At 45.1% G+C, this 19,176-nt stretch overlaps 1 protein-coding gene across 2 annotated transcripts in view; it reads left to right on the top strand.

Annotated features, from left to right (window-relative positions):
• rpe65c (retinoid isomerohydrolase RPE65 c) overlaps positions 1-19,176 on the top strand; it is a 63,690-nt gene that overhangs the window by 17,757 nt on the left and 26,757 nt on the right. For both annotated transcript variants that reach the window (XM_085982767.1, XM_085982766.1), the window contains one exon: positions 9,171-9,312. In XM_085982767.1, coding sequence (XP_085838893.1) covers positions 9,171-9,312 — 142 coding nt within the window. The remainder of the gene's footprint in view (positions 1-9,170; positions 9,313-19,176) is intronic.

The raw sequence follows: 19,176 nt of genomic DNA, 5'->3' as shown, positions 1-19,176 counted from the left end.
ATTGATTCTTGTTGTGTTAACTGTTCAATAATTATAGTTATTGCGATTGAAGTGCATAACAACATAAAGTATGGAATGAGAAAAGGGCCTTTGGTCCATCAAGCTTCTTCCATTTAGGGGTTCTATTCTTACCCTCTGATTTTTCTCCCCCAGTCACAATCCCATTTATCTTGTCCTTGATGGAATCTTATAGCACTCTATGCTCCAGGCATAAAAATCTGCCGTGCCATCTGTTTAAACAATAGTTTGAATCTGTGACCAATGTGATAAGTCTAAGTACTGTGTCACTAATGAATTTATATCACATGATATATTTTTCATACTTCACATTTCATGACAGAATGTTACAGTAATTATTAGAAGTGTTTTGCCTTTCAAAAAATTATGTGTAGGTGATAACCATCAAAGTTTACAGCATAGAAGGAGACATCCATCGCTTTGTGTCTGTGCTGGTTTTTTGCCAGAACAATCCAACACTAATACCACTACTGCTCTTGTGATTTGATTGTGATGTAGGTTCACTAGTGTAATGTATATGCCTTTAAGGGGGGAACTACTTTTTACAGCTCATGTATACTGTGGTACAGGTAGACTACCTTTTATCCGAACTTCCGAAAACCGAAACCCTCTAAAAACCAAAGGTTTTTTCGTTCAGCGTAAGTCGTGCGCACGACATGAACAGAGTGGCGCACGACTTATGCTGAGCAGAGGGTCAGCGTAAGTCGTGCGCACGATCCCGCCGACCCCCCCGCTGACCCCGACCCCCGCGGAACCCCGCCGACGCCGACCCCCGCCGACTTACGCTGAGCAGAGGGTCAGCGTAAGTTGTGCGCACGACCCCCCGCGGAACCACCTGACTCTCTTCCAAAGGCTCGAAAGCAACGAGAGCTCTGAGCCCGCGGCGGTGCCGGCCCCTGTTCCGACCGAGCACGACGACCTGTTGGTGGAAATGCGGAACTTCATTGCATTCCAGGCTAGCAGCGACGGACAAGCCACGACTGCGGAGCCCCGCCGACCCCCCCGCAGACCCCTGCCGACCCCCCCGCGGTCCCCCGCCGACCCACCTTCCGAAATCCGAAATTTTCCGAAAACCGAAACACGGCTGGTCCCGAGGTGTTCCAGCAAGGACTCGGAACACTAAAAGGCATGACAGCAACGATTAAAATCGAAGAAAACGCAAGCCCAAAATTTTTTACGGCCAGACCGGTACCTTATGCGATCCGCCCAGCCATCGAAGCAGAGCTGGAGAGTCTGGAACGTTCAGGTGTACTGTCCAAGGTAGACTGGAGCGAGTGGGCTACACCCATCGTCCCTGTGATGAAAAAGTCGTTGAGCAACACGCCTGGGGAACCAAGGAAGGTTCGCATCTGTGGGGACTTTAAGGGAACAGTGAACCCGGTTCTTCACGCCGTACAATATCCACTTCTGCGGATTGAAGATATTTTCGCCTCGCTATCTGGAGGGAAACGCTTCACTAAGATTGATCTGGCCCAGGCATATCTGCAAATGGAGGTAGAAGAAGCATCAAAAAAATACCTCAAAATCAACACCCATAAAGGTCTCTACCAATACAACCGGCTGGTATTCGGGGTAGCATCAGCTCCAGCTATTTGGCAGAGGGCAATGGAACAAGTCCTGCAAGGGATCCCAGGGACCCAGTGTTATTTGGACGACATCCTGGTCACGGGTGAAAATGACAGTGATCACCTTGCCAACCTGGAGCAGGTGCTCACCAGATTGCAGGAATATGGGCTCCGAGCTAACCGCCCCAAATGCGAGTTTTTTAGAAAACAGATCTCATATTATGGCCACGTTATCGCTAAAGAGGGGTTACATAAGTCCCCAGAGAAGATTGAGGCAGTAGTCAAGGCTCCAGCACCGGAATATGTGTCACAACTGAGGTCGTTCCTCGGGCTGGTAAACTACTACCATAAGTTCTTGCCAAATTTGTCTACAATACTACACCCACTGAACACCCTACTGCAAACTGGGGTGCCATGGAAGTGGAGTGACGAATGTAGACGAGCTTTCCAGAAGAGCAAAACACTAATCACATCGAAAGAGGTATTGGCCCATTACAACCCAGCATTACCAATTCGGTTGGCATGTGATGCGTCACCCTACGGCATTGGAGCGGTGCTGTCGCACAAATTCTCGGACAGCTCAGAGAGGCCAATAGCCTTTGCGTCACGATCACTAACCTCAGCCGAGCGTAACTACGCCCAGATTGACAGGGAGGCCCTCAGCCTAGTGTGGGGAGTGAAAAAGTTCAATCACTATCTGCACGGGCAGAAATTCACCTTGCTGACTGATCACCAGCCTCTTGTCTCCATTTTTAATCCGAAGAAGGGCGTTCTGGTGATGACTGCGCAACGGCTACAAAGATGGTCACTTTTTCTAGGGGCGCACCACTATGAGATTGAATATAAGGGCACGAAACAGCATGGAAATGCTGATGGGCTATCACACCTGCCACTGCCTACTGCGGAGGAAGCACCAGCAGTGGATCCTGTCAAAATATTCCATTCGACTATAGTTGAATACCTACCGGTAACTAACGCTTGTATCGAAAAGGAAACCCGAAATGACCCGACAGTCTCAGGTATATGATTTGACAGTGAAGGGATGGCCAGCACATGGCGACTCACTGTTGCCAGCATTCTCGACGAGAGAACAGCTGTCAGTGTGCCGGGGGACCTTGATGTGTGGATCCCGAGTGGTAATTCCACCCAAGTTAAGGGATAGAGTGCTCAATGAGCTTCATGAGGGTCATCTGGGAGGGGTAAAAATGAAAAGTCTAGCCAGGGCTTATGTGTGGTGGCCAGGAATCGATAAACAAATCGAGGACCTGACCAAGAGCTGCTCAGGATGCCAGAAAGTCTAAAATGCACCACCACAGGCCCCTCTACACCCATGGGAGTGGCCCTCATCTCCATGGCAACGGGTGCATATTGATTTTGCTGGTCCATTCATGGACTCAATGTTTTTAATAGCCGTGGATACGCACTCGAAATGGCCTGAGGTCATCAAAATGTCCTCCACCACCACGGAGAAAACTATTGCAGTCCTACGGACCATTTTTGCCAGGAATGGCTTGCCAGAACAGATTTGCTCCGACAACGGACCACAGTTTGTGTCCGAAGAGTTCCGGAGGTTCTTGAAAAAGAATGGGGTAAGGCATTACACATCCGCCCCGTATCATCCAGCCACAAATGGATTGGCTGAGAGGTTTGTACAAACCTTTAAGAAGGCAATAAAGGCTATGTACAATGACAACATTCCGCTGCAGCACAAGGTGGACAATTTCCTGTTCGCCTACCGGAATGCGACACATGCAGTCACCAACCAGGCCCCAGCCATGATGTTCTTTAACCGAAGGTTAAGATCTCGCCTGGATTTGCTCAGACCAAACGTATGAAGAGATGTTGAGAGTAAGCAATTCCAGCACATCCATGAGAAGCCAACAAGGAGCTTCAATGTAGGGCAACCAGTCTTGGCCCACGACTACCGAACAGAAAAATGGCAGCCAGGAACGATATGCACACGGCAGGGCCCACTAATGTACACAGTGGACGTTGGGGAGAGCATCGTGAGACGCCATGCTGACCAGATCCTAGAGTCACAGGAACAAGTCAACCCTATGCCTCGCCCATACGTACCTGGTGATGAACCCGACGTACAGAAACAGTAGCATCAGAAGCTGATGAACCAACCGATGACAGGGGACCAGAATCGCCTCCGCACCAAGAGCAAGACACTCGGGAAAGGCGCTATCCAGAAAGGATCAGGAAGCCTCCCCAAAGACTGAATATATAAATAGACTATTTTCAGCTAATGTTGCATGTTAAAAGTGTTAATTGTAATTAGTTTGATATTTAATTGTTAAATGAGTGTTATGGTACCGTTAATCTAAAAGGGGAGGAATTGTAATGTATATACCTTTAAGGGGGGAACTACTTTTTACAGCTCATGTATACTGTAGTACCGGCAGTGACCACACCTGTATATAGCACTGAGTAGTAATCTGTACAGGTAGTTCCAGTGTGAGCCACGTTTAGTAAACACCTGTTGTACCGTTTCTCCTGCAGTCTGTCTTATTATACACAGACACAACAACTAGCTCTCCTTATTTTGAAACCACTTCGTGTCTTTCCTCTGTAGTCCACCTCTGTGCCTCTGCTCACTGCTGGTTACGTTCATACTTGTTGCATGAAAGCTATTGTGACACCTGCAAAGACTTGCCTTCCAGTGCCCACCCTTTCCTATGTTACAACAGCGACTACACTTTAAAGTACTTCATTGGCTGTAAAGCACTTTGGGCTGTCCTGAGGTCGTGAAAGGCACTATAAATGCAAGACTTTTTCATCACCCAATACTCTATTCTTGGTCCCAGTTATTCTTTTAATCTGCGCTCACAGCAAAAAGGCTGTTTCCATAAGGAGACGGGGGTGGGGGGGGGAAATTCGGTTGGTTAGTGCCTCCGGGGGGGCGCTAGGAACTTAGTGCCCGAGCACGGTGATTTTAGAGCCGTTCGCAAAATTGACCAGTCTGTTTGTGGCGGCGCTAAACACTACCGCCACAATCTCCTGCGCCCGCAGATCGTAATGTCAGTCAAGCGTGCAACGCCATGGTAGCGCCACAGGCCGGATATTGCATCGCGCCCCCTGCCTTCGCGCCTGCCACTAGGAACGACAGGTAGAGGGGAACGTTTTCAAGTCGGGAAGGGGCTGGGGGAGCGCTATTTAAATGCGGGCGCTTCTTGACTTTTCCTGTCGGCAAAATTTTTGGTTTTAACGCTGCCCTAAGGAATTTTCGCCCTCAGCACCACTTTTGAGGTTCCTAAGCGCCGAGCTCTTTACCTGGGCCTATCCATTAGTGCTTCCAACACAATTTCCTTTGAGGTCTCTCCAGGCCGAGATTCAAGGCTGCAATGAGCAGGGTGTGACTGGCCTACAAGATGGCCCCTCCCCTTTAAGAACAGGACGGTGCCAGTCTGTCTGGCTTCTATGGTAATTGACAGCGCCTGAGCTTGGGTAGCGTTCTGAGGTAGCGCCTCGCTTCCTGACGTTTACACCTTAAGAGCGGTATGTAGCGCCTGATTTAGTGCTCAAATCACCTCCTGGGGCGATAGAGGCAAATTTTGCAGTCAGAGGCGATAATTAGCGCCGGGTGCTAAACTTTGCGCCCGGCCGATATTAGTGCCCCAAAATGGGCGATACCGAATTTTTCCCCGAGTCTTCTATGAAACAAAACCGGTATCCTTACGCATACCATGACTGGGATAGTATGCCATAGGACCGACAATTGCTCCTTATTTGTGATGCAATGCACCAGAAACCACATGGGATGTCCAAACTTTCCTCCTGTCTAATGTGAAAGGTGATAAATATCATGTTGTAGGAACGTGGGTTCCTAACTAAAAGACTGAGTTCTACTCAGGCGATCAAACAAAATGAACTTTAATGAAACAAACAGGCTTTAACAAGAAACTGCAGGATAACATCGACTGTAGGTCTGCTCTCTCTGGAGGCTCCACGAGGACTGCCCCTGCAGTCCTGTGGCTGACGTCATCACATCATCACGTTTTCCCGCCAGTGGGGGATCACGTGATGAACGGCGTGACGTCATCACATTTTAGCCGCGCTGTTAAAGCAACCACACTCTGTACAGTTAAACAGCATAAATAAAGATACAGACTGTAGCTAACATGTTAAAGGAATTATGTACAAACGATCTGAGTCCTTTGGTGGCTCCGCCACAATGTCAGATTAATGCATAAAGCTAAAACGAATGTATTTATTTACAAGTAAGATAGATACACAAAAGCAGAAAGAAACTGTAAACAAAATTTTGGAAGTAGTGGAATACTTAACTTACACATTGCACAAACTGTTTCAAAAGAGTCTGAAATATTTATTGTTATTTTCAGTAGCTTTTGACTAAATCTTTGATGGAAAATGACTCCATGGAGCCCCTCTTAACCATCTCATAGAAAGACATAGATGTTACAACATGAAATCAAGCTTCCCACCTTCCTGACTGATCACCGCTGGCTGCTTATTCCCCAACTTCCACATGCAGTTGCTGCCAGGGAGTAGGGCCTGGATTCCCAGTCCATTTTCTTCCCCTCAGCCCCTGCTCCCCCACACCCTGGTATCAGCAGGTAAAGCCTGGTGTTAGTCTGTGAGGTAATGGTGGGAAAGCCCGGAGTGACCTGATGAAGGGAGAGGGCCATGTAGTGTTCACTTTCCCCTCCATTTCGTCGCCAGCACTTACCTACTGAAGGTCTTGGTCTTAGTTGAGGCCTTCAGTGGCAGTTTTGCTATAGACTTTAGGGCTCTTCTGCCTCTCTAATATAGCTCCCACCTCTTTTGCTGCTGCAGTGGCCAGCCCGCCAGGATTTTGCTCAGGGTCACTGGCAGTTTCCAGTTGGGGGGATTCCTTTCATCTCTATTCTTTCCAAGCTCTACTGGGTTGCTGTAATAAATTTCACATGTCTACATAGATATTCTTTTTGTATTCAGCATCGCTGGTCATTCTTATAATCAGACCTTGTATTCCCTACGATCTGGAGAGCATCTTTATTGCCCAGTATCTAGTTAAATACCGAAACGGCTCTCATCAAAGTCACAAATGACATCCTTTGTGACTGTGACAAAGGTAAACTATCCCTCCTTGTCCTTCTTGACTTGTCTGCAGCCTTTGACATGATTGACCACTCCATCCTTCTCCAACGCCTCTCCACCGTCATCTAGCTGGGTGGGACAGCACTCACCTGGTTCCATTCTTATCTATCTATTCATAGCTAGAGAATCACCTGCAACGGCTTCTCTTCCCGCTCCCGCATAGTTACCTCTGCTGTTCCCCAAGGATCTATCCTTGGCCCCCTCCTATTTTTCATCTACATGTCCATCATCCAAAAACACAGCGTCAGTTTCCACATGTACACTGACGACACCCAGCTCTACCTCACTACCACTTCTCTCAACCCCTCCACGGTCTCTAAATTGTCAGACTGCTTGTCCGACATCCAGTTCTGGATGAGCAGAAATTTTCTCCAATTAAATATTGGGAAGACCAAAGCCATTGCTTTCAGTCCCTGCCAAAAACTCCGTTCCCTAGCCACTGACTCCATCCCTCTCCCTAACTTCTGTCTGAGGCTAAACCACACTGTTCACAACCTTGGTGTTATATTTGACCCTGAAATGAGTGCCTTGGAACGTTTTACTACGTTAAAGGCACTATATAAATACTACTTGTTGTCGTTGTTAAATGATGACGTGATCTGGGGATCATAACAATAAACCCCTCGTGTGTACTTGACATTATGATCTCACCCATACCATCACATGCTATCTCCTGTCTTTTCGAAAGACAGACGGAAGAACAGGCTACTGAGACGAGGCCCATCATAAACCGACAAACTGGCTTATTTTATGATGAATGGATGACTGAACAAAAAACTGTTTTCCAGGGACATACATATATCACCTACCACTCCTTGCACTACAAAACAAAAAGCCAGATACATTCTCAAGCTTGCAAACTGATATTAAAGACTCAATTGTAGTACTTTCCAATTCCCACAAAATAACTTTTATCTTGAGTTCACTCTCAGTGGCTCTTGCTGACAGGGCAAACCAGAATTCTCCGTATGCACCCAGAGTACCGTCCTTGCAACAGGGCATTCCTAAGATAAATAGAGCTTGATCCAGAATTTCCAGAAAAGCAGGAAACTACAGGCTAGTTAGCTTAACATCTGTCAAAGGGAAGATGTTAGAAGCTATTATTAAAGATGTTATAGCAGGGCACTTAGAAAAGTTCAAAGTAATCAGGCAGAGTCAACATGGTTTTGTGCAAGGGAAATCATGTTTAACCAATTTATTGGAGTTCTTTGAGGAAGTAACATGGGCTGTGGATAAAGGGGAACCGGTGGATGTACTGTACTTAGATTTCCAGAAGGCATTTGATAAGGTGCCACATCAAAGGTTATTGCGGAAAATAAAAGCTCATGGTGTAGGGGGTAACATATTGGCATGGATAGAAGATTGGCTAGCTAACAGGAAACGGAGAGTAGGCATAAATGGGTCATTTTCTGATTGGCAAAATGTAACGCGTGGTGTGCCACAGGGATCAGTGCTGGGGCCTCAACTTTTTACAATTTATATAAATGACTTGGATGAAGGGACCGAAGGTATGGTTGCTAAATTTGCTGATGACACAAAGATAGGTAGGAAAATAAATTGTGAAGAGGACATAAGGAGGCTACAAAGGGATATAGATAGGTTAAGTGAGTGGGCAAAGATCTGGCAAATGGAGTATAATGTGGGAAAATGTGAAGTTGTCCATTTTGGCAGGAAGAATAAAAAAGAAGCATATTATCTAATTGGTGAGAGATTGCAGAACTCTGAGATGCAGAGGGATCTGGGTGTCCTAGTGCATGAATCGCAAAAGGTTACTATGCAGGTACAGTAAGTAATTAGGAAAGCTAATAGAATGTTATCGTTTATTGCGAGTGAAATTGAATACAAAAGTAGGGAGGTTATGCTTCAGTTATACAGGGTATTGGTGAGACCACATCTGGAGTACTGTGTACAGTATTGGTCTTATTTAAGGAAGGGATGTAAATGCGTTGGAAGCAGTTCAAAGAAGGTTTACGAGACTAATACCTGGAATGGGCGGGTTGTCTTATTAGGAATGGTTGGACAGGCTAAGCTTGTATCTGCTGGAGTTTAGAAGAGTAAGAGGTGACTTGATTGAAACATATAAGATCCTGAGGGGTCTGGACAGGGTAGATGTGGAGAGGATGTTTCCTCTTGTGGGAGAATCTAGAACTAGGAGTCACTATTTAAAAATAAGGGGTCGCCCATTTAAGACACGAGGAGAAATTTTTTCTCAGAGGGTCGTGAGTCTTTGGAACTCTCTTCCTCAGAGGGCGGTAGAAGCAGAGTCTTTGAATGTTTTTAAGGCAGAGGTAGATAGATTCTTGGTAAGCAAGGGGTTGAAAAGTTATCGGGGGTAGGCGGGAATGTGGAGTAATCGGATCAGCCATGATCTTATTGAATGGCGGAGCAGGCTCGAAGGGCCGAGTGGCCCACTCCTAATTCGTATGTTCTAACTGATGTTTTCCTTTGACAGTTTTTTGAACTTTTTATTTCGCTTTATTTCAGGTTTTTCTCCTATTTCAAAGGTATAGAAATCACTGATAATGCTCTAGTAAATGTGTATCCCATTGGAGAAGATTACTATGCCTGCACTGAAACCAACTACATTACAAAGATCAACCCAGAAACACTGGAAACAGTACAAAAGGTTATTTAAGTTCTGTACATAATGTATTGTACTGATTGGTTGGTGCAAAGAACCATTGTGTTAATAATGAAAGCAATAAGCATGAAATTATGATGTCATACAAGTCTTGCCAAGTACAGTACTGTAAATGAATTGAACAATCATCACCTAGTTTGAAAATGGAATGGTTTTACTCTATCGAACAACATACCTCAAGTCTTTCCATCAGCTCAAGAGAGAAGCCTGCCAATGATTTTTGTTTTATTACTGCACAAAATGGCTTCTTTTACCTTTGGGACCTGGGTTCAAATCCAGCTGAGATAGACAGGATGAAAAACTTCTATTTCACCAGTTTGTGAGGGCCATATGTGAAATTGCTTGTCCAAGCCTAAAGCAGTTACTAATATGCATTGATTCACAGTACAAAACTGTCCAAATAGTTACAAAGAACAGCATGATTCATAATATTGCTATATTGTTCTTTGTGGCACTGTGTTGCTATCTTCTTAATGAGAGCAATAGAATTGTGCATCCATTTTCACTTTGGAAGAGATGAATTCTTAAACGCATTTCTGTTGAAGAACCACTCATTTTTAACTGAACAGGCTTGCTGTGAGAGCCATCTCACTCATGGAAAACATAGAGGGGCCTAAATTCAACATTGTTGCATCTGTAAAACTGAAACAATAACGGCCAATTTAGTATTACAGGGGCCCGCACCTGTTCTACATGGGCATTCGAGCCAGTACTAAATTGGTCCCACTTTTTATTTTTATGAGCCTGCTCTCTTCCCAGCTTAAAATTTTTTTTTTTAACGAGCCCACTCCCGTAACGAACTGGAAGCATGCATGCGCAGAACACTTGTACGCAGCTTCCGGTTCGTTGGCAGCAGTTGCGTCCATTCTTTTATCTTTGCTATGATTTTTTTTCCCATTTTCATCAGACAGTCTTTCTATTTCAAAGAACTCAGAATAAGAGTCAGAGCATATGAAATAGTTTCTTCCATCCACTTCAGAACACCTTATTTTCACTCGGGGCCTTTCTGGTACTTGGTGGCTAATAAGTGATTCCTGTTGTATGGCTTGAAACTGCTTGTATAGATCATTTTTTAAGGTGCAGAATAACTTCTAACCTCTTTTCCTTTGAGAACATCCTAATAAATAGGCACTACATCTTGTTTTGAGAGCTTTGATGCACCATTCAGCATTATAATATTCTCTTGATTCACTGTCACACGTTGCATATGTTGAATGTCTCTAATCTCTAGAATTCACTTGACACTATTTGGAACTCAATGTTGTACTTGTTCTTGAGGTTTTTAACATTCGCTCTTCTATTCCACAATGGTTTCATTTTTTTGTTGAACATGAACAGTGAAGTGATAGAATCCTGAAGTTCTCTGCCACTTGGATCATCAAACCGTCTTAAGTATTCATTCTCACGTAGAATATTAATAGTAGCACCATAATTAGTTGGAATCTGACTTGCTTGTTGTTTGGAACATAGGAACAGCAGTAGGCCATTCTGCCCCACAAACCTATTCTGCCATTCTATTAGATCATGCTGATCTGTACCTCAGCTCAATTTAACCCACCTTTGATCCATATCCCTTGATGCCCTTACCTAAAAAAATCTCAATCTCCGGCTTGAAAATTTCAGCATCCACAGCCTTTTGGGGAAGAGAATTCAAGATTTCCATTACCATTTATGTGAAAAAGAGTTTCCTGATTTCTCCCCTGAATGACCAAGCTCTAATTTTTTGTTCTGGACTCGCCCACAAGAAGAAAAAGTTCCTCTGTATCTACCTGATCAAATCCTTTTATCATTTTAAACACCTCAATTAGATCATCCCTCAATTTTCATGTTGGCATATGTTCGTATATAATCTGTTAACTTATTAGGTTTATACAAATCCAACAACCTTAGGAAGAGAATGTAAGCTTCAGTTATGTTATATAGACATTGTCTTTCTTCCCATTTCTAGACTTTAAACACTTGGCTGAGAAATGGTACAATTTCTACATGTATTATATTTCCGACCCCAAGCAAGACAGGCTTCTTTCTTTCGGACATGTCATTTCCATGAAATTTGTATTCCATTTTCAAAACGTTCCCAAATTTCTTGGGCTTCATATCTGAGGGTTCCCCCCCCCCCCCCCCCTTTTCCATGCTGAGTATTGTACTACTACCTAGGTACTTATTTCTTTTAGTCACCCAAGGCCTCAATATCAAGTCTTCAGGGATGCCTGACTCTAAAGTAGAACCATTCTGCCAGTCTCTAATAAACCACCAACATTCAGCTAAATCCTTGTATAATCCACCTGTCACAGGTTCAACTGTGCTTTGTACTTTGGGCTCCCTTCCAACGTGGAAATTCCACTACTGAGCCTCCCAACTGACAATCAAAGTGAATTGGCGCACTTGCCCACCAAATTTAGTAACAACAACAACTTGTATTTATATAGCGCCTTTAACATAGTAAAATGTCCCAAGGCGCTTCACAGGATTATTATAAGACAAAACATTTGACATTGAGCCACATAAGGAGAAATTAGGGCAGGTAACCAAAAGCTTGGTGAAAGAGGTAAGTTTTAAGGAGCGCCTAAAGGAGGAAAGAGAGGTAGCGAGGCGGAGAGGTTTAGGCAGGGAATTCCAGAGTTTAGGGCCTAGGCAACAGAAGGCACGGTCACCAATAATTGAGTGATTATAATCCGGGATGCTCAAGAGGGCAGAATTAGAGGAGCACAGATATCTCGGTTGGGGGGGGGCGGTTGTGGGGCTAAAGGAGATTACAGAGATAGGGAGGGGCGAGGCCATGGAGGGATTAGAAAACAAGGATGAGAAGTTTGAAATCGAGGCGTTGCTTAACTGGGAGCCAATGTAGGTCAGCGAGCACAGGGCTGATGGGTGAACGGGACTTGGTATGAGTTAGGACACGGGCAGCCAAGTTTACGTAGGGTAGAATGTGGAAGGCCAGCCAGTAGTGCATTGGAATAGTCAAGTCTAAAGGTAACAAAGATATGGATGAGGGTTTCTGCAGCAGATGAGGTGAGGCGGAGCCGAGACGAGCGATGTTACGGAGGTGGAAATAGGCGGTCTTAATTATGCTGCGGATATGTGGTCAGAAGCTCATTTCAGGGTCAAATATGACACCAAGGTTGCAAACTGGTTCAGCCTCAGACAGATGTTAGGGAGAGGGATGGAGTCGGTGGCTAGGGAACGGAGTTTGTGGCGGGGACCGAAAACAATGGCTTCGGTCTTCCCAATATTTAATTGGAGAAAATTTCTGCTCATCCAGAACTGGATGTCGGACAAGCAGTCTGACAATTTAGAGACCGTGGAGGGGTTTCATTAGGCTACAGTGGTATGTCAGCAGGCCTATTGGGACAGGGTTTGTTCACCAAAGGGCCACACTGATCCAGGCATTCATTAAAACTGATTGGGGCACTTTTTAAACTCAGCTGCTGCCCCTGCTTATAGGTCAAATTCAGGATGCCACAATGCAGCAGCCTTTGCCCTAGACTTCACAGGGAGAACCTGGTTTTCAGTGCATTGCTCCTCAGATTGGTATTATTTTCCTTCCCAAGGAAGCAGCTATTACAACTGCCTTTTGATGGGGATGATATTTTGGGGGGGACGAAGGATCTGCTGTAATCTTTAAAGAAAAACCCAGCGGAAAACGCATCCTATGATGGGAATCCTTTTAAAAGCCTGCCATGCTCAATTGATAGGCTATGCCAAAGCCCAGGTCAACCCCAGCCTTTTAGTAACACTGCGCAGAGTTCCTAAGCATCATAACCAAGAGGTCACCTGAGCGGGAAGACCGAGCCGCAGTTTAACATCTCCGAAAGACAGCATCTCTGACAGTGCAGCACTCCCTCAGTACTGCATTGGAGTGTTGTCTAGATTATGTGCTCAGATCTCTGGAGTGGGATTTGAACCACAACCTTCTGACACGAGAGTGCTACCACTGAGCCCTGGCTAATGCTACCTCACAGGAGGAATGTAGTTTCACAACTTAGGGAGGGGTGGGAGATTAAGATCAAAGGCCACAACTGTTAGACTATGATTCAATCCACAAGGCATCCACTAATAAGGCTTATAACACAAAATGGAAAAAGGTTGTGCAATGGTGTTCTACAAAGTTAGTTACCCCTGTCCTGTCTCATGTGATTTCCTGCATATTTTGGAGTATCTCCAGCATTTGTTCAACATTGGGTTAAAACCTAGCTCTATTTGAGTTCATGTTGCTGTTACATTCAGTCATTCATGATTAATTTGTATTTAGATTTTTGAAGATAATCAATTTTATTTGATTCAATCAAGCAAAATTTGAGGTGAGTTAGACTTCTCTGCCATGGAAAGCCACTCTTAACTTAGTTACAGCTAGCAGAGTTTGTGAACTACAAGTCCTTGTACTCTAGGTATATTGGATTTGGCATTGTAACAGGGTGGTCCTTAGGACTCACCCAAAGTTTTATCTGAAGCCACTTTCCTGTTTCATTTGGGCAAAATATTGTCTTATCATTTTATCTGTTACCATACAAGTCAGTGTTAGAATGACCCTGAATTCGCAGTTGGCGGCGTAGCTAAAGAATACGCCGCCGACATCCGAAAAAAATCCGCGCTTACCTCATGTGAACCCCCCTTCGAAAAGTTGCTTTCAAATGCTGCAGAGTTGTGCCCAGCATAGTGGCCCATGGATCTCGGGGTCGCACCGTTGTGAACCCGGGATCACGTGGGGCGGTCCTCTTTTCACTTCCTGACTATTAGCCAATCAGGAAAAAGAGGAGATTGCTAAAACAGGATTGTAAATATGTCAATAGATAGCCACTCTTAACTGGAAGTGTTGGTTGAAGGGATTTAAAAAGGTAGGTATATATATTTTAGTTATGCCAGATATACATTTGATCAAACATCTTTCATCACTGTGTAAATAATACTGCATTTGTTAGATATACGGTTCTTACCTACTCAGTATTAGATTAGATGCTCCATTATTGGAATTGTGCCCATAAAGTAGCAAACCCCAGTACAAAATTTTCTTATAAATCAGTAGTTTATTTTACTATAATATGTTGAGAAATAATCGGCACTCAAAAACTTTGCCCTTAAACCAATATATCCAATCTATAGAATACCTATTGCTGGTGTTTACTGTGCTTAATTTCTGGGTTCAAAAACTCATCGGGAAAGATTTTGACACATGAAAAGAGCTTTGTGTATGACCAGTAAATTTTTAATCAGAAAATGCTGGAAAAATTCAACGGGTCAGTCAGCAGCCGCCAACTAATACAACATTTTCATTCCCCCCAGCACCCCCCCCTTTACACTGTGCAACAGGCTCCTGTGTTTGTTTGCACCAGACGTAAAAAATTTCAGGGAAATTAATGCGCAGTAGGTGGGCAGTTAGCACAACTTTTCGCCAGCACGTTGATTTGAATGGTTAGGTGAAATGTGCAACGAAGGCGATGCGCAGTCAAACTTGACTGATCGCAAGTTCAGGATTTAGCGTGTGCACAAATCCCAAACTTGCAGTCAATTTCAATGGCGGTTTGATGGCGTACTCTGAGAGTGCGCCGTCATACCGACTGCGAATTCAGGGCCAATGTCTTTTGTACTATTTAAATGCAGTATAGCCTGGATTTGTGAGATAGCCAATAGGGTGAACTCGATGCCAACTGATGTGGCCAATAATTTCCTTGCCTTACCAGCTGAAATCAGAACCAAACTGTTGATAGGCCTTGCTAGCTGCTCAGCCAGTCAGACAAGGGTCTTGTAAAGGAGAGCTGTTTGATGAAAGAAGGCCATAAAGTCGTATTTGAAGTCTCTTTGGAGCAATCAAGAGCTGCTGCAATGATGGATTATGAAACAACACTCCTCGAGGCTGAGGGTTGCTTAAACAAGTTTAGTGAGTTGTGTTTGTTCCTAAGGGCGCTTAATTATACAAAGACAATCATAGGTTGATTTTCCTGTGGCTAAAGTCTGTCACTAATGGTAAAAAGTATTTCGTGCCAATGGCTGACAAGTCTAGTGTTCTCCAACGGACCCATGAGGGCATCCTTGGAGTCTGGAGCGAACATTATACAGAGTTTGCGTCTGACCCAACAGTAGGTAATTAGGACCCATCTGCATGGAGGGTGGATAAGTAGTGGAGTGTGCTGCACAGATTGAAGGCCTTAAGGGATGTGAAAAAATGGACTCTGCACTGTACCACCTATCTAATGGTAGGGCAACCAGTATGGATGTTATCCGTGTCAGATTTCTGAAAGCTACCTAGGCAACGGGGAGGATTGGCAATGGTTTTGGAGAACAGCACCAGTAACCACTAATTCACCTTGGTGTTGCCCTTCAGACGTTAGTGAATAGGATTGTTTGAGATATGTATACTTATAATATTCTGTGCATAATTGTGATCTCTAGCCACAAGATGGGGACCGTAGGGAGCCTGAAAACTGGTGAGAAATCTCACTGCTTTGTTTTTAAGATGATTTTTCAAGTCATTATAGCATGCATATCAGATGCATTGAGAATAGTGGAGCAATTAGAAAGGAACAGACAGGGTTTTGATCTTGTAAGGAATGTGTAGGACAGGTTGTGGCTTTATACAAGATTTCAGAATGCTGTAAAGCTCAGGTGAACCCCATTTACATTGCTTTTATCGCCTTTCATAAGGCTTTCAACCAAGTGATTCACGTGGCCCTCACAATGAAGCGAAAAGCTAGAGAACTGGGCCAAATCTTGAATTTTAACCAGGATGTCTGCCCCAGCTCTAAGTAGACAGGATACTTATTGTACCTATCTCTCTCAAAAGAGGAATGAAGCAAGGTTTTCCAGTGTTGCGATCCTATTCGATATCTTCATCAAAGATGTGATGGATGGTGTATGGGACATCCTCAGAGTCATTGTTCCAGACATTTCTGAAAATGTTGCAGCGCTCCTTTTCACATATGATACTTTGCTGGTAGGATTACCTAGGGATCTAGTGCGCTCTACTCAATATGTTGAACATTGGGGCTAACCAGTGGAATATGGTAATGGGTACCGAGCAAGCGAGATATTGTTGCCTGGCATGGCTTAAAAGGGGTCCTTCGTGGTATTGATTGGAAAATAACAACTGTTGCTTTATATCAGGTTCCTGGTGGATGCCAGTTGCAGCCGAGTAAAAGGCACCTGGAATCTTACTGAGAAGGCAAAGGGCACTTGGTCTTTGCCAATTTTCTTTAATGACAGCAAAATCCTAATACAAATGAATCTTTTGTATATGGCATGTGTCCAAACAGTTCTCATTTGTGGTTCAGAAGGGCTTCCTCTGGCTCAGGTGCTAGATCCAAGACGAAACTGTGAGGTGGATCTGTGGCAAATAAAAGGGAATGGTTGTATGGTCGGTGTGCTCTGGCCTATACTGGCCTGTCACTGTGTGCCTTGAAGTGAGAGTCAACCTTGTGGTGGGAAATTCTTTTGCTAAAGTGCCTCAAGAGGACCTGGATGAAGCAGTTGGTAATGAGTAAATCTAGTATATATCATTGTACTTAGACATCTAGAATATCAAGGTGGCTGATGAGGCACAAGCTGCCCTGGGTGGGTCCATCAACCATGCTGAAAGCAAATGCCCATTGTACAGCTGATCAGGAAACTCTTATATTTGAGATAACAGCTGCTGGAAGGCATTATCTGAAAGCCAGGTATGAGAACATGTATGTGCTCATATCTCCAGGGCTCAATGATTGTGTTGCAGAAAGGGAAACAGCTGAAGCTGCACAACTCCAAATGATGAAACCACCATTCAATGGGATGTGCTGTGTATTCACACTATGGTCAGGAGGACGCTAGCAATGTAGTCACGCATTTTATGTTGCTTTTATGTATGCCACTTGAGAGATTTCCTGGTACCTACTGTCCACCTAGTAAGGGGTCAAATATATATGCTGCTTTGTTTTACGATCATTGCACCAGTTTTAAAATTGTAAAGTTGATACAAAAACAGAAAATACTGCAAACACGCAACAGGTCTGTCAGCATCTGTGGAAAGAACAGGCATGTTGATGTTCCAGGTGAGACCCTTCATTTGCAGTTTTTTGATTTTTATTTCTATTGTAAAGTTAATTGTGGCCTTAATTTTCCACCATCCACACACTCAGACAGTGCTGAAGAGCATAGGTAAACCTCAGTCAGGAGAAAATTATCCTACAAAATGTATGAAGTTGGAGAGAGGGTACAGGTGAACTAAAGATCTCATTATATATTTGATGCGCTATCAATTACTCATAAAAGACTGAGAGTTAAGAGAGTAACTAAAGGCTTTTATTAGCAAAGAACAGAGCATGCCTCTCGTGGTTGACTGGGTTCCAAGAAGGCAGGGGGCTGCAGGTCAATCACCTTTATACCTGGGCCTGTGTGGGTGGAGCCAGCCGAGACATGTTGAGGCATGCATAGGTACAACTGTGTAACAACAACAACAGTGGTTTACCACATTCACCCCTTGTTTAAAATTGAGTCCGGCGGGGTGAAGTGTACTAAAGGTTCGTGTAAGTAAGTCTATCAGGTGGCCTTGTATGCCGTCCTGATCGTCGTGGTGGCGGCGGTGATGGTGCAGCATCCAACGTTGAGTCTGGCGTCTCATTGAGTGGTTGGGTGGTCAATGACGGGTCCTGGGGCTGCGGCATGCCGTCTAGCGGGGTTGGGTTGTGGGTAGTGGTGGATGGCAATGGTAGTGTTTCAGGGGCACCCAAAGGTGCGAGATCTCGTGTGGGGGCTGTGTCCTCCCGCCCGTCCGGGTACGCTACGTAAGCGTACTGGGGGTAGGCGTGGGTAGTGGTGGATGGCGAGGGGGGTGTTTCGGGAGCACCCGAAGGTGCGAGGTCTCGTATGGAGACTGTGTCCTCCCGCCCGTCCGGGTACACCACGTAAGCATACTGAGGGTTGGCATGGAGGAGGCTCACCCTCTCGACCAGGGGGTCCGTCTCATGGGACCTCACGTGCTTCCGCAGTAGGACGGGTCCTGGAGAAGTCAGCCATGTCGGTAACGAGGTCCCCGATGTGGACTTCCTGGGGAAGGAGAACATTCTCTCGTGAGGGGTAGCATTGGTGGCTGTACAGAGCAGTGACCGAATGGAATGGAGCGCCGCAGGGAGGACTTCCTGCCAGCGAGAGGTCGGGAGGCCCTTAGATTTCAAGTTTAAAAGGACTGCCTTCCAGACTGTCGCATTCTCCCTTTCCACCTGGCCATTCCCCCGGGGGTTGTAGCTGGTGGTCCTGCTTGTAGCGATACCTCTCGAGAACAGGTACTGCTGGAGTTCGTCGCTCATAAAGGATGAGCCCCTGTCGCTATGAATATAGCTAGGGAAACCGAACAAGGCGAAGAGGTCATTCAGACATTTAATGACCGTGGTACTGGTCATGTCTGAGCAAGGGATGGCAAACGGGAGTACTCATCAATTATGTTGAGGAAGTACACATTGCGGTCGGAGGAGGGGAGGGGCCCTTTAAAATCGACGCTCAGCCGTTCAAAGGGGCGCGTGACTTTGATCAGGCTTGCTCTGTTTGGCCTATAAAAATGCGGTTTACACTCAGCACAGATTTGGCAGTTCCTGGTCATGGTCCTGACCACCTCGATGGAGTAGGGCAGGTTACGGGATTTGATGAAGTGAAAAAACCTGGTGACCCCCAGGTGGCAGAGGTCATTGTGGAGGGTCTTCAGTCTATCGACCTGCGCGTTGGCGCATGTACCACGTGATAGGGCATCTGGGGGCTCATTGAGTTTCCCGGGCCGGTACAAGATATCGTAATTGTAGGTGGAGAGTTCGATTCTCCACCTCAAGATCTTGTCGTTCTTGATTTTGCCCCTCTGCTTATTATTAAACATAAAAGCTACTGAACGCTGGT

Source organism: Somniosus microcephalus, chromosome 3 (genome assembly GCF_052327205.1).
Source record: "Somniosus microcephalus isolate GS21.2 chromosome 3, FLI_Smic_1.0, whole genome shotgun sequence".
Lineage (NCBI taxonomy): Eukaryota > Metazoa > Chordata > Chondrichthyes > Squaliformes > Somniosidae > Somniosus > Somniosus microcephalus.
Note: the sequence above shows the minus strand (reverse complement) of the source record. Positions and strands in the feature narration are given on the sequence as shown.